The sequence below is a fragment of the Cherax quadricarinatus genome, chromosome 66 (assembly GCF_038502225.1).
Source record: "Cherax quadricarinatus isolate ZL_2023a chromosome 66, ASM3850222v1, whole genome shotgun sequence".
Taxonomy (NCBI): Eukaryota; Metazoa; Arthropoda; class Malacostraca; order Decapoda; family Parastacidae; genus Cherax; species Cherax quadricarinatus.
Genome location: NC_091357.1, coordinates 22912143 through 22928452, shown reverse-complemented (window position 1 = coordinate 22928452; position 16310 = coordinate 22912143). Strand labels below are relative to the sequence as shown.

At 45.9% G+C, this 16310-nt stretch overlaps 1 protein-coding gene across 1 annotated transcript in view; it reads right to left on the bottom strand.

The window, feature by feature from the left end:
- The window catches only part of LOC128704169 (uncharacterized), a 97097-nt gene that overhangs the window by 35961 nt on the left and 44826 nt on the right, over window positions 1–16310 (bottom strand). The window contains exons 6-10 of the mRNA XM_070099013.1: window positions 14389–14837; window positions 12970–13674; window positions 12472–12583; window positions 10614–10704; window positions 3955–4102 (exon numbers count right to left, since the gene is read on the bottom strand). Of these exons, the coding sequence (XP_069955114.1) occupies window positions 3955–4102; window positions 10614–10704; window positions 12472–12583; window positions 12970–13674; window positions 14389–14837 (1505 nt within the window). The remainder of the gene's footprint in view (window positions 1–3954; window positions 4103–10613; window positions 10705–12471; window positions 12584–12969; window positions 13675–14388; window positions 14838–16310) is intronic.

Below are 16310 nucleotides of genomic sequence, written 5' to 3'. Positions count from 1 at the left end.
ACTTTAACGATACCTAACCTAAGCTAGCGTCGCCTAACCTAACCTAACCTTAAATAAACCTAACCTAACCTTAAATAAACCCAACCTAACCTTAAATAAACCTAACCTAACCTTAAATAAATCTATCCTAACCTTAAATAAACCTAACCTAACCTTAAATAAACCTAACCTAACCTTAAATAAACCTAACCTAACCTTAAATAAACCTAACCTAACCTTAAATAAACCTAACCTAACCTAACCTTAAATAAACCTAACCTAACCTTAAATAAATCTAACCTAACCTTAAATAAACCTAACCTAACCTAACCTTAAATAAGCCTAACCTAACCTTAAATAAACCTAACCTAACCTTAAATAAACTTAACCTAACCTTAAATAAACCTAACCTAACTTTAAATAAACCTAACCTAACCTTAAATAAACCTAACCTAACCTTAAATAAATCTAACCTAACCTTAAATAAACCTAACCTAGCCTTAAATAAACCTAACCTAACCTTAAATAAACCTAACCTAACCTTAAATAAACCTAACCTAACCTTAAATAAACCTAACCTAACCTTAAATAAACCTAACCTAACCTTAAATAAGCCTAACCTAACCTAACCTTAAATAAACCTAACCTAACCTAACCTTAAATAAACCTAACCTAACCTTAAATAAACCTAACCTAGCCTTAAATAAACCTATCCTAACCTTAAATAAACCTAACCTAACTTTAAATAAACCTAACCTAACCTTAAATAAACCTAACCTAACCTTAAATAAACCTAACCTAACCTTAAATAAGCCTAACCTAACCTTAAATAAATCTAACCTAACCTTAAATAAACCTAACCTAACCTTAAATAAACCTAACCTAACCTTAAATAAATCTAACCTAACCTTAAATAAACCTAACCTAACCTTAAATAAACCTAACCTAACCTTAAATAAATCTAACCTAACCTTAAATAAACCTAACCTAACCTTAAATAAACCTAACCTAACCTTAAATAAACCTAACCTAACCTTAAATAAATCTAACCTAACCTTAAATAAACCTAACCTAACCTAATCTAATCTTAAATAAACGTAACCTAACCTAACCTAGCGTCGCCTAACATAACCTTAAATAAACGTAACTTAACCTAACCTATCCTTAAATAAACCTAACCTAGCGTCGCCTAATATAGCCTAACTTTTCCTTAAATAAACCTAACCTAACTTATTCTGACAACCTAAGCAAACTTAGTATCGTTAATATATTCTCAAAAAAAAATGCACAAGACATACTTATTGCATGATGTATATAGTTTATATGTATTAAAACGTGTAATACATGATGTACATAGTTTATATGTATTAAAACGTGTAAATTAGTGTAAATCTAGGTAAATCTAGCCAGAAAAATAATAAAATTATAGGTAATAATGTAATATTTCTGAAATATTTTATATGACCCATGTAAGAGGCTGTTAACAGACAACATAAACACACCTGATATAATGGTGATAAAACTTAGAGTGAAATATGTATAGTTAGTCGATTGAAAATATTGGGCGAGTGGATAACTAATTGTGAAGTCGAGGTTAGTGTGAGTAGATACCACTACCAAGGTCTGGTGGTGTTACTGGTGACCACTAATACCACCACCAAGGTCTGGTGGTGTCACTGGTGACCACTAATACCACCACCAAGGTCTGGTGGTGTTACTGGTGATCACTAATACCACTACCAAGGTCTGGTGGTGTTACTGGTGACCACTAATACCACCACCAAGGTCTGGTGGTGTTACTGGTGATCACTAATACCACCACCAAGGTCTGGTGGTGTTACTGGTGATCACTAATACCACCACCAAGGTCTGGTGGTGTTACTGGTGACCACTAATACCACCACCAAGGTCTGGTGGTGTTACTGGTGATCACTAATACCACTACCAAGGTCTGGTGGTGTCACTGGTGACCACTAATACCACCAACAAGGTCTGGTGGTGTTACTGGTGATCACTAATACCACCACCAAGGTCTGGTGGTGTCACTGGTGACCACTAATACCCCCACTAAGGTCTGGTGGTGTTACTGGTGACCACTAATACCACCACCAAGGTCTGGTGGTGTTACTGGTGATCACTAATACCACCACCAAGGTCTGGTGGTGTTACTGGTGATCACTAATACCACTACCAAGGTCTGGCGGTGTCACTGGTGACCACTAATACCACCACCAAGGTCTGGTGGTGTTACTGGTGACCACTAATACCACCACCAAGGTCTGGTGGTGTTACTGGTGATCACTAATACCACCACCAGGTCTGGTGGTGTTACTGGTGACCACTAATACCACCACCAAGGTCTGGTGGTGTCACTGGTGACCACTAATACCACCACCAAGGTCTGGTGGTGTTACTGGTGACCACTAATACCACCACCAAGGTCTGGTGGTGTTACTGGTGATCACTAATACCACTACCAAGGTCTGGCGGTGTCACTGGTGACCACTAATACCACCACCAAGGTCTGGTGGTGTTACTGGTGATCACTAATACCACCACCAAGGTCTGGTGGTGTTACTGGTGACCACTAATACCACCACCAAGGACTGGTGACCCCAATACCACCACCAAGGTCTGGTGGTGTCACTGGTGACCACTAATACCACCACCAAGGTCTGGTGGCGTTACTGGTGACCACTAATACCACACCACCAAGGACTGGTGGTGGTTGGTGAGCACCACCAAGGGCTGGTGTGTGAGCGCCACTCAGGGCTTGTGTGAGCACCACCAAGGGCTGGTGGTGGTAATGAGCACCACCAAGGGCTGGTGGTGGTGTTAATGAGCACCAAGGGCTGGTGGTGTTAATGAGCACCACCAAGGGCTGGTGCTGGTGTAATGAGCACCACCAAGGGCTGGTGGTGGTGTTAATGAGCACCACCAAGGGCTGGTGGTGGTGTTAATGAGCACCACCAAGGGCTGGTGGTGGTGTTAATGAGCACCAAGGGCTGGTGGTGGTGTTAATGAGCACCACCAAGGGCTGGTGGTGGTGTTAATGAGCACCAAGGGCTGGTGGTGGTGTTAATGAGCACCAAGGGCTGGTGGTGGTGTTAATGAGCACCACCAAGGGCTGGTGGTGGTGTTAATGAGCACCACCAAGGGCTGGTGGTGGTGTTAATGAGCACCAAGGGCTGGTGTTGGTGTTAATGAGCACCAAGGGCTGGTGGTGGTGTCAATGAGCACCACCAAGGGCTGGTGGTGGTGTAATGAGCACCACCAAGGGCTGGTGGTGGTGTCAATGAGCACCACCAAGGGCTGGTGGTGGTGTAATGAGCACCACCAAGGGCTGGTGGTGGTGTAATGAGCACCACCAAGGGCTGGTGGTGGTGTAATGAGCACCACCAAGGGCTGGTGGTGGTGTAATGAGCACCACCAAGGGCTGGTGGTGGTCCTGGCAGGGAGAGTCAGTCATGGCAAGTGTTCAACACAGCGCACCAAGATGATAAATCAGTCAAGATGGAGACACTGGTAGCGCTGTGGATGACGCCGAGCAGAAGCAAAGGGGCGGAGTTGGTGGTACAAGCAGACAACAGCAGTAGCAGCAGCAGACACACAGACACACGCACAGAAACACTCACAGCTGTAACACAGAAGGGTGTTGCGCATCCAACATAGCAGGTTCTGCGCATCCAACATGACAGTATATTGTGCATGTCACACTCACTACATGGAAAAATAATCTCTCGTTATCACATAAAAAATAAAACGGCCACATTAAGCAGATGAATATAAACGAACTTCGGATCTCGCAAAAAACACAATAGAAAACGGAGGGAGGGAAGCGCATAATTCAAGGGGAAACACAAGAAAATTCACGAAGACATGAAACATAAAAAACACACACACACGAATCGACTAGACACGGAGATGGTTGATAGAGACAGACGGACATAGAGTGAAGAAGAGAGATAGACATACCAAGACGGACAGAACACACCCCGCTATGCAGACATAATCCCCCACCTTCCTGGGCGCCCCTGCCGGTCGGCAGGACAAGGTCAGGTCAGACGAGGCCAGCAGGATCTTGTAAGGACCTCGACTCATCTCCTTCTGTCGGAGACGCTTCCTGGGGACAGGAGCTAGAGTAATATTGAGGACTTAGACAGGGGGTGAAGGAGGGAGGGGAAGAGGTAGTCAGGTTCCAAGTGGAGTTGATAGAGGTTCATCGGATGAAAGATGAACAGGGGGTTCAAAGGGAGCTCAAGAGAGGATAGAGAAAGAGGTTCAACAGCATGGTAGAGGTGTGTGTGTGGGGGGAGGCGAGGATACAGAGGTGTGTGGGGAGGGAAGGCGAGGATACAGAGGTGTGTGTGTGGGGGGGGGGGAAGGCGAGGATTCAGAGGTGTGTGTGTGGGGAGGGAAGGCGAGGATTCAGAGGTGTGTGTGGGGGGAAGGCGAGGATACAGAGGTGTGTGTGGGGGGAAGGCGAGGATACAGAGGTGTGTGTGGGGAGGGAAGGCGAGGATACAGAGGTATGTGTGGGGGGAAGGCGAGGATACAGAGGTGTGTGGGGGGGACGAAGATACAGAGGTGTGTGGGGGGGGGGAAGGCGAGGATACAGAGGTGTGTGGGGGGGCGAGGATACAGAGGTGTGTGGGGGGGCGAGGATACAGAGGTGTGTGGGGGGGGCGAGGTAACTGCACCTACAGAGGTGTGTGGGGGGGGGCGAGGATACAGAGGTGTGTGGGGGGGCGAGGACAGAGGTGTGTGTGGGGGGGCGAGGTAACTGCACCTACAGAGGTGTGTGGGGGGGCGAGGTAACTGCACCTACAGAGGTGTGTGGGGGGGGGCGAGGATACAGAGGTGTGTGGGGGGCGAGGACAGAGGTGTGTGGGGGGGGGCGAGGTAACTGCACCTACAGAGGTGTGTGGGGGGGAGGACAGAGGTGTGGGGGGGCGAGGTAACTGCACCTACAGAGGTGTGTGGGGGGGGCGAGGATACAGAGGTGTGGGGGGGCGAGGACAGAGGTGTGGGGGGGGCGAGGTAACTGCACCTACAGAGGTGTGTGGGGGGGGCGAGGACAGAGGTGTGGGGGGCGAGGTAACTGCACCTACAGAGGTGTGTGGGGGGGGGCGAGGACAGAGGTGTGGGGGGGGCGAGGACAGAGGTGTGGGGGGGCGAGGACAGAGGTGTGGGGGGGCGAGGACAGAGGTGTGTGGGGGGGGCGAGGTAACCGCACCTACAGAGGTGTGTGGGGGGGCGAGGACAGAGGTGTGGGGGGGGCGAGGACAGAGGTGTGGGGGGCGAGGACAGAGGTGTGTGGGGGGGCGAGGACAGAGGTGTGGGGGGGGGGCGAGGTAACTGCACCTACAGAGGTGTGTGGGGGGGGCGAGGACAGAGGTGTGGGGGGGCGAGGTAACTGCACCTACCGAGGTGTGTGGGGGGGGCGAGGACAGAGGTGTGGGGGGGGCGAGGTAACTGCACCTACAGAGGTGTGTGTGGGGGGCGAGGACAGAGGTGTGGGGGGGGGCGAGGACAGAGGTGCGGGGGGGGCGAGATAACTGCACCTACAGAGGTGTGTGGGGGGGCGAGGACAGAGGTGTGTGGGGGGGGGGCGAGGACAGAGGTGTGTGGGGGGGGCGAGGACAGAGGTGTGGGGGGGGCGAGGACAGAGGTGTGTGGGGGGGGCGAGGACAGAGGTGTGGGGGGGGCGAGGATAGCGGTGTGTGGGGGGGGCGAGGACAGAGGTGTGGGGGGGGGGCGAGGATAGAGGTGTGTGGGGGGGCGTGGACCGAGGTGTGTGGGGGGGCGAGGACAGAGGTGTGTGGGGGGGCGAGGACAGAGGTGTGGGGGGGGCGAGGACAGAGGTGTGGGGGGGGGCGAGGACAGAGGTGTGGGGGGGCGAGGACAGAGGTGTGGGGGGGCGAGGACAGAGGTGTGGGGGGGGGCGAGGACAGAGGTGTGGGGGGGGCGAGGACAGAGGTGTGTGGGGGGGGGCGAGGACAGAGGTGTGGGGGGGCGAGGACAGAGGTGTGGGGGGGGCGAGGACAGAGGTGTGTGTGGGGGGCGAGGACAGAGGTGTGGGGGGGGCGAGGACAGAGGTGTGTGGGGGGGGCGAGGACAGAGGTGTGGGGGGGCGAGGACAGAGGTGTGTGGGGGGGCGAGGACAGAGGTGTGGGGGGGGCGAGGACAGAGGTGTGGGGGGGCGAGGACAGAGGTGTGTGGGGGGGGGGCGAGGACAGAGGTGTGGGGGGGGCGAGGACAGAGGTGTGTGGGGGGGCGAGGACAGAGGTGTGGGGGGGGGCGAGGACAGAGGTGTGGGGGGGGGCGAGGACAGAGGTGCGGGGGGGCGAGGTAACCACCTACACAACTCTGCGTCATAAACATCAGAACTGTTAAGAGAAATTGTTAAAATATTACTGAAAGATTAATTAAGAGGTAATTCTCTTCTGTTACTTTATTAACAGATACTACTAGCCGTTAGTTACTTTATTAACAGGTACTACTAGCCGTTAGTTACTTTATTAACAGATACTACTAGCCGTTAGTTACTTTATTAACAGATACTACTAGCCGTTAGTTACTTTATTAACAGATACTACTAGCCGTTAGTTACTTTATTAACAGATACTACTAGCCGTTAGTTACTTTATTAACAGGTACTACTAGCCGTTAGTTACTTTATTAACAGATACTACTAGCCGTTAGTTACTTTATTAACAGATACTACTAGCCGTTAGTTACTTTATTAACAGATACTACTAGCCGTTAGTTACTTTATTAACAGGTACTACTAGCCGTTAGTTACTTTATTAACAGATACTACTAGCCGTTAGTTACTTTATTAACAGATACTACTAGCCGTTAGTTACTTTATTAACAGATACTACTAGCCGTTAGTTACTTTATTAACAGGTACTACTAGCCGTTAGTTACTTTATTAACAGATACTACTAGCCGTTAGTTACTTTATTAACAGATACTACTAGCCGTTAGTTACTTTATTAACAGATACTACTAGCCGTTAGTTACTTTATTAACAGGTACTACTAGCCGTTAGTTACTTTATTAACAGATACTACTAGCCGTTAGTTACTTTATTAACAGGTACTACTAGCCGTTAGTTACTTTATTAACAGATACTACTAGCCGTTACTTTATTAACAGGTACTACTAGCCGTTAGTTACTTTATTAACAGATACTACTAGCCGTTAGTTACTTTATTAACAGGTACTACTAGCCGTTAGTTACTTTATTAACAGATACTACTAGCCGTTAGTTACTTTATTAACAGGTACTACTAGCCGTTAGTTACTTTATTAACAGATACTACTAGCCGTTAGTTACTTTATTAACAGATACTACTAGCCGTTAGTTACTTTATTAACAGATACTACTAGCCGTTAGTTACTTTATTAACAGATACTACTAGCCGTTAGTTACTTTATTAACAGATACTACTAGCCGTTAGTTACTTTATTAACAGATACTACTAGCCGTTAGTTACTTTATTAACAGATACTACTAGCCGTTAGTTACTTTATTAACAGGTACTACTAGCCGTTAGTTACTTTATTAACAGATACTACTAGCCGTTAGTTACTTTATTAACAGATACTACTAGCCGTTAGTTACTTTATTAACAGATACTACTAGCCGTTAGTTACTTTATTAACAGATACTACTAGCCGTTAGTTACTTTATTAACAGATACTACTAGCCGTTAGTTACTTTATTAACAGATACTACTAGCCGTTAGTTACTTTATTAACAGATACTACTAGCCGTTAGTTACTTTATTAACAGATACTACTAGCCGTTAGTTACTTTATTAACAGATACTACTAGCCGTTAGTTACTTTATTAACAGATACTACTAGCCGTTAGTTACTTTATTAACAGATACTACTAGCCGTTAGTTACTTTATTAACAGATACTACTAGCCGTTAGTTACTTTATTAACAGATACTACTAGCCGTTAGTTACTTTATTAACAGATACTACTAGCCGTTAGTTACTTTATTAACAGATACTACTAGCCGTTAGTTACTTTATTAACAGATACTACTAGCCGTTAGTTACTTTATTAACAGATACTACTAGCCGTTAGTTACTTTATTAACAGATACTACTAGCCGTTAGTTACTTTATTAACAGATACTACTAGCCGTTAGTTACTTTATTAACAGATACTACTAGCCGTTAGTTACTTTATTAACAGATACTACTAGCCGTTAGTTACTTTATTAACAGATACTACTAGCCGTTAGTTACTTTATTAACAGATACTACTAGCCGTTAGTTACTTTATTAACAGATACTACTAGCCGTTAGTTACTTTATTAACAGATACTACTAGCCGTTAGTTACTTTATTAACAGATACTACTAGCCGTTAGTTACTTTATTAACAGATACTACTAGCCGTTAGTTACTTTATTAACAGATACTACTAGCCGTTAGTTACTTTATTAACAGATACTACTAGCCGTTAGTTACTAGTTACTTTATTAACAGATACTACTAGCCGTTAGTTACTTTATTAACAGATACTACTAGCCGTTAGTTACTTTATTAACAGATACTACTAGCCGTTAGTTACTTTATTAACAGATACTACTAGCCGTTAGTTACTTTATTAACAGATGCTACTACTAGCCGTTAGTTAGTTACTTTATTAACAGATGCTACTAGCCGTTAGTTACTTTATTAACAGATACTACTAGCCGTTAGTTACTTTATTAACAGATGCTACTAGCCGTTAGTTACTTTATTAACAGATACTACTAGCCGTTAGTTACTTTATTAACAGATACTACTAGCCGTTAGTTACTTTATTAACAGATACTACTAGCCGTTAGTTACTTTATTAACAGATACTACTAGCCGTTAGTTACTTTATTAACAGATACTACTAGCCGTTAGTTACTTTATTAACAGATACTACTAGCCGTTAGTTACTTTATTAACAGATACTACTAGCCGTTAGTTACTTTATTAACAGATACTACTAGCCGTTAGTTACTTTATTAACAGATACTACTAGCCGTTAGTTACTTTATTAACAGATACTACTAGCCGTTAGTTACTTTATTAACAGATACTACTAGCCGTTAGTTACTTTATTAACAGATACTACTAGCCGTTAGTTACTTTATTAACAGATACTACTAGCCGTTAGTTACTTTATTAACAGATACTACTAGCCGTTAGTTACTTTATTAACAGATACTACTAGCCGTTAGTTACTTTATTAACAGATACTACTAGCCGTTAGTTACTTTATTAACAGATACTACTAGCCGTTAGTTACTTTATTAACAGATACTACTAGCCGTTAGTTACTTTATTAACAGATACTACTAGCCGTTAGTTACTTTATTAACAGATACTACTAGACGTTAGTTACTTTATTAACAGGAACGTCTAAGCTGATAGTTTGTCATGAGTTAACGAGATTCAGCGTTAAAGTTAACATTATTTAGCTTTATAACTAATGACGTCACAGGTTAAGTAGTGATTTTGACAGGTGACCGTCAACAAGTCATTAGTCTTTGACAGGTGACCGTCAACCAGTCATTAGTCTTTGATAGGTGACCGTCAACCAGTCATTAGTCTTTGACAGATGACCGTCAACTAGTCAATAGTCTTTGACAGGTGACCGTCAACCAATCATTAGTCTCTGACAGATGACCGTCAACTAGTCATTAGTCTTTGACAGGTGACCGTCAACCAGTCATAAGTCTTTGACAGGTGACCGTCAACCAGTCATTAGTCTTTGACAGGTGTCCGTCAACCAATCATTAGTCTCTGACAGATGACCGTCAACCAGTCAATAGTCTTTGACAGATGACCGTCAACCAGTCAATAGTCTTTGACAGGTGACCGTCAACCAGTCAATAGTCTTTGACAGGTGACCGTCAACCAGTCAATAGTCTTTGACAGATGACCGTCAACCAGTCAATAGTCTTTGACAGGTGACCGTCAACCAGTCAATACAGAAGAGTTTTTACACACATGACTGTGTCACATCACACATGACTGTGTCACATCACACATGACTGTGTCACATCACACATGACTGTGTCACATCACACATGACTGTGTCACATCACACATGACTGTGTCACATCACACATGACTGTGTCACATCACACATGACTGTGTCACATCACACAGCTGTACCGTCAGTCTTGACTTACAAAAGTTATCAGTAAGATGACTGACGTCTCTGGGGTTATTAATTATTAGTAGTCTAATCACCAGGGAGCGCTAAGCCCGTGGGGGTCAAACAGCGCCTGGGGAGTGGCAGGTAATTAGGGTTGATCTAACTGGTTGGCCACCTGGATGACCACCTGACTGACCACCTGGCTGGCCACCTGACTGACCAACTGGCCAGCCAGCTGTCAAGGTAGCAGTAGCAGGTAACTGGACGTGACAGTCTTGTTAGATGACTGCTAACAGTCACTAACTAGAGGAGCAGAAGTGTAGGAATAACTAGCTAGCAGAGGCAGCAGGAAGCTATGAGTGACTATTATGAAGGAGCAGCAAGAGAAATAGGAGGTAGCAGTGGCTAGCAGTGACTGGCTAGGAGACTCACCTGTCAATGGTGTGTGTGTGTGTGTGTGTAACTCACCTGAGGACAGCAGCACAGCCGCAGCAAGCAGCCAGCAGCAACAGCAGACACAGCACAATCATCACCACGTACCCTGGTCCAAGACGAACTCCTGTACACAAGATGACCTCGGTCACTGCTGGGTCACAGTCACTCAACACACACCCATACACACCTACACACACTAACACTCACCCACAAAAACTCATACTCACTCACATTCACCCACACTCACCCATACACACACCCACACACACCCACCCCCACAACACATGACAGGTTAATACACTGTATATATATGCAACATCTACGTGTCTTTACTGGGAGATGTTTCACCCATTCTGGTCTTTGCCAGTCAATTGGACATTAGAATGAAGCCTTTAATAGTGTAGCCAGTGGTGTAAACCCTGGTAATGGATGGGTTTACACCACTGGATACATTGTGAACCATAGGTGGGTATCCATTGCCAGGGTTTACAATACTGGATACACTGGTGATGGATGGGACAAGGTTGTGGAATCATGGAAGAACACAAAATTCTACAACTGAATTGCTAAACCTCTAACTCACCTGTTGTTGTTGAGGGTTGTAAGGCCCTTGACAGCTTACGAGGGTTGTAAGACCCCTGACAACTTACGAGGGTTGTAAGGCCCCTGACAGCTTATGAGGGTTGCAAGGCCCCTGACAGCTTATGAGGGTTGTAAGGCCCCTTGACATCTTACGAGAGTTGTAAGGCCTCTGACAGCTTATGAGGGTTGTAAGGTCCCTGGCAGCTTACGAGGGTTGTAAGGCCCCTGAGTCACAGCTTATGAGGGTTGTAAGGCCCCTGGCAGTTTATGAGGGTTGTAAGGCCCCTGGCAGCTTACGAGGGTTGTAAAGCTCCTGACAGCTTATGAGGGTTGTCAGGTCCCTGACGGCTTACGAGGGTTGTAAGACCCCTGACAGCTTATGAGGGTTGTAACGCCCCCCTGACAGCTTGCGAGGGTTGTAAGGCCCCTTGCAGCTTACGAGAGTTGTAAGGCTCCTGGCAGCTTACGAGGGTTGTAAGGCCAATTACAGCTTACGACTTATGGAACCCTACTTGGCAATGCCTGGGGGATATTATTGACCAAAGCTGCTGGAGGGAAGAAGAGAGGTAAAGAAGAAGTTCCCTTTGTTAAGAGGAAGACAAAGTTCATATTAAGTTAGGTGGAGCTCCTTGCTTAAGCCCCAGGAACACCTACGCTCTCACCTGAGTCACAGTAACACCTACACTCTCACCTGAGTCACAGTAACACCTACACCTGAGTAACAGTAACATCTACACCTGAGTCACAGTAACACCTACACCTGAGCAACAGTAACACCTACACCTAAACCACAGGATCACCTACACCCTCACCTAAGCCACAGGATTACCTACCTTTTATGGACCTGAGATAATTGCACTAGTGGGCCCCGCCCACATGTGAGCAAATCTAGCACTGCTGCACCACTGTTCTTCCCATGTTCCACTACAAGGGTCAGGGTTCTTCCTTCCAGGTTCTACTACAAGGGTCAGGGTTCTCGTGTATTACATGAAGTTCGTGGTAGGTAAACATCTCTCACTATAGACACGTAGGTGTTGCACATGTGTTTTATTCATCACCGAGTATATTCTTAATATCTCTGCAACACACTCAACACTCCGCAACATAAAACAACACACTCCACAACGCAACACTCCACAACCTACTGCAATACACTTCACAACATACTGCAACACACTCCACAACATACCACAACACAACACTCCACAACACAACACACTCCACAACATAACACACTGCGCAACATAACACTCCGCAACACAACACATCCTTCAAAATTTAATAATCACAAGATGTGCACATGACCTACCAGGAACCAAGTAAGCACAGACAGTGTTGGGTCCACACTCCTGGTCCCTGGGTATGGGCGTGTCATGGGCCCAGTCTATGTGGTGGAGGGCCCCCACGCCAGCCTCCGACACCTGTACGTACACACAAGAAACACATTAGAATTATATGAAGCATGGAGAGATAAACCCGTGTGGGTCACTCAGAGCATGTAGTAGTTGGGGCCTGATCCTCCGCTTGGTAACTTCACCATGTTATCTGACTGGCCAGGCTCTTGGTGCCAGTCTGGGGAAGACAGCTGAGTTTGACACCTTAAAACAAGGCACAATATTAACGTAGTATGATGTCTGTGTCACCATCAGTCAAGAATATTAAAGAGAATAGTGATTAATGTCGCAGTGTATATATACTGAGACTTATACACCTGACAGCGTATATACACTGTCACTTGTACACCTGACAGTGAATATACACTATAGAGTAATAAGGTTAATCATCATGGAAGAGTCATGTTACTCACCTCTACGTAGTGAGTGTTGCGGTGAGTGAGGTGAAGAACTGTGACCAGCTCATGTGAGTCAGGTCTCCAGTCTAACACAAGAAAGTCGAAGCTCCTCTCTCCTGAAGCTGAGACAAAACCCTCCCCCAAGAGTGCGGGGAAGAAAGTGGCTTTACTGAGCTGCATCTCCAGCATCTGGGTCCTGTTATTGCCTCCACCTTCTGTCATCTTGTGGGGGCTGAAGGAATTTTCTTTGAGTCTTCGGGAGCCAATGATGCTCTCCAAGCGTTTCTCGAAGTCTCTTCCTTCTCTCTCAGTGTCCAGTTTCTTCATTTCGAAGTATAACCTCTCCCTCTCGGCCTCATCCTCCGCTAAATACATGTCGCCCTTCAGATCACGAATCGGGAGAGCGGGAGTCTCGTCAGCCGGAGTCAGGTCCCTTTGAGAGACGAGTTCGAAGTGTGACGATGGTGGTGACCAGCTGAAGGAGTGCTTGGCACGGGGTCCAACAGGAGATCTACGCCCACGAACTTTTTCACCTTCTTTCTTCTTTCCTGGCAGTCCCTCCTTGTCATCTTCACCATGTGCTGCCTTCAGATCTTCCTCTGTTAGGTTCCTGCTGGGGTAGGAGCGCCTTCTGAGGGTGAAAGTGCCGACGTTGGTTCTAAGGATGTGTGAGAGGAGACTGACACTGTCGTAGACCAGCCGCACCACCACCTCCTCGCTCTGCACAATGTAAACACTTCAGTAGACACACACAACTTTGTGACGTGTCATAAACACTTCAGCTAAAACATAGACCATTGTGACGTGTCATAAACACTTCAGTTAAAACATAGACCATTGTAACGTATCATAAACATTCAAGTACTATCCTCTGTTTAAAACATAAAACACTGTCCTGACTTGCCAGTTGCTGCTAAACTGTTAAAAACTACAAAGTTAAATAAAGGAAGAGCAATAAATATCAATATTATTATAAAAGAAGACTTTATATTGTGTAAACCCTCACGGGTTTACACCCGTGAGGGTCATTTCGAAGAAGGTGAAGTGGCGTATGAAACAAGAGGAAACACAAGCAAAGAAACAAGATGAATGGATAGAAAAGAAATACAGGAGTTGTGTCTTCCCGGTCACCACATGGAAGACCCGGGCCAGGATAATTCCCGGCAGGTTCGTTTAGAGGAACGACTCATCAGAATCTGGAGAGTCGTTCCTCTCAACGACTCTACCTGGATATCCTAATCTATTTCTGCAACATTGCAAGATTTTAATAATAACAAGTTTACATATCCTTCCGAAGCTTTTAATTAGTGAAGCTACAAATTGTGCCACATAAATATGCCAATAACATCCGTGTGTCCTTAAGATCATTATGAAAAAAAATGTATGTTATGTAATATGTAAATAAGAACTTACCAAGTGACGATTTTGTCTTACCTCTGATGTTATTGATTGATTAAGTGGAAGTGGCGGAGTTGCTTGAGGCGTCACTATTCTTACTCTTTCCTTGCCGTTTTGTTGACTTTCTGGGCTTACTTTTCTCTTGACATTGTCAGCAAGTTGTATGTTGTGTGGGGCTGAGAGGTGAGTATCAGTTTCCATGTTAAAGTCTTGTTTACCAGCTCTGGCGGCCATGTTGGGTGGACCTGTAGTGGCCGGAGCTAGGACCATTACTGCTCTAGCTGCTTCGGTAGACATCTCCTGTAGCTGCTTCAGTGGGCGGTATCTGGTGGTGGTGTGGGCGGGCGTGGGCGTGTGGGCGGGGGTAGGGGCGTAGAGTGGGTCGAGGATGAAGAACGCCGCATGGTGGGTCACTCCTTCAGCTTCTGCTACACGCAGCACCTGGCCCACTACAGCTGATGTTGACGGTACCACCAGTAGGTATGCTGATGGTACAACACTCTTAGTATGCTCAATGGTACGGTACACACACACACACTCACACACACACACACACACACACAGGGATAACAGGGAAGGCACTACAATGGATCAGGGAATACTTGTCAGGAAGACAGCAGCGAGTCATGGTACGTGGCGAGGTGTCAGAGTGGGTACCTGTCACCAGCGGGGTCCCACAGGGGTCAATCTTAGGACCAGTGCTGTTTCTGGTATTTGTGAACGACATGACGGAAGGAATAGACTCCGAAGTGTCCCTGTTTGCAGATGACGTGAAGTTGATGAGAAGAATTCATTCGATCGAAGACCAGGCAGAACTACAAAGGGATCTGGACAGGCCGCAGACCTGGTCCAGCAATTGGCTCCTGGAGTTCAACCCCACCAAGTGCAAAGTCATGAAAATTGGGGAAGGGCAAAGAAGACCGAGTACAGTCTAGGGGGCCAGATACTACGAACCTCACTCAAGGAAAAAGATCTTGGGGTGAGTATAACACAAGGCACATCTCCTGAAGCGCACATCAACCAAATAACTGCTGCAGCATATGGGCGCCTAGCAAACCTCAGAACAGCATTCCGACATCTTAATAAGGAATCGTTCAGGACCCTGTACACCGTGTACGTTAGGCCCATATTGGAGTATGCGGCACCAGTTTGGAACCCACACCTAGCCAAGCACGTAAAGAAACTAGAGAAAGTGCAAAGGTTTGCAACAAGACTAGTCCCAGAGCTAAGAGGTATGTCCTACGAGGAGAGGTTAAGGGAAATCAACCTGACGACACTGGAGGACAGGAGAGATAGGGGGGGACATGATAACGACTTACAAAATACTGAGAGGAATTGACAAGGTGGACAAAGACAGGATGTTCCAGAGATGGGACACAGCAACAAGGGGACACAGTTGGAAGTTGAAGACACAGATGAATCACAGGGATGTCAGGAAGTATTTCTTCAGTCACAGAGTAGTCAGTAAGTGGAATAGTTTGGGAAGCGATGTAGTGGAGGCAGGATCCATACATAGCTTTAAGCAGAGGTACGATAAAGCTCAAGGTTCAGGGAGAGTGACCTAGTAGCGACCAGTGAAGAGGCGGGGCCAGGAGCTAGGACTCGACCCCTGCAACCTCAACTAGGTGAGTACAACTAGGTTAGTACACACACACACACACATACACACACACACACACACACACACACACACACACACACACACACACACACACAGACGAAAATTAAACAAAAAAAAAAGAGGGGAAAAAACAAGGTAAGTGAAGGTAATGGATGGGGTTAATTAGATATGATAACAGTTGTCCTGAAGAGCCAACTGAGAGAGGAGTCTGAAGGTAAGTTCCGTTAACTTAATGAGGAAACTGCACCAATATACAAAAAAGTAAGGCAAGAGGTGACCAACAGATAATTATTGATAATATTAAGTTTCTGTAAATGTCAAGTTCAAGACGTGGTAT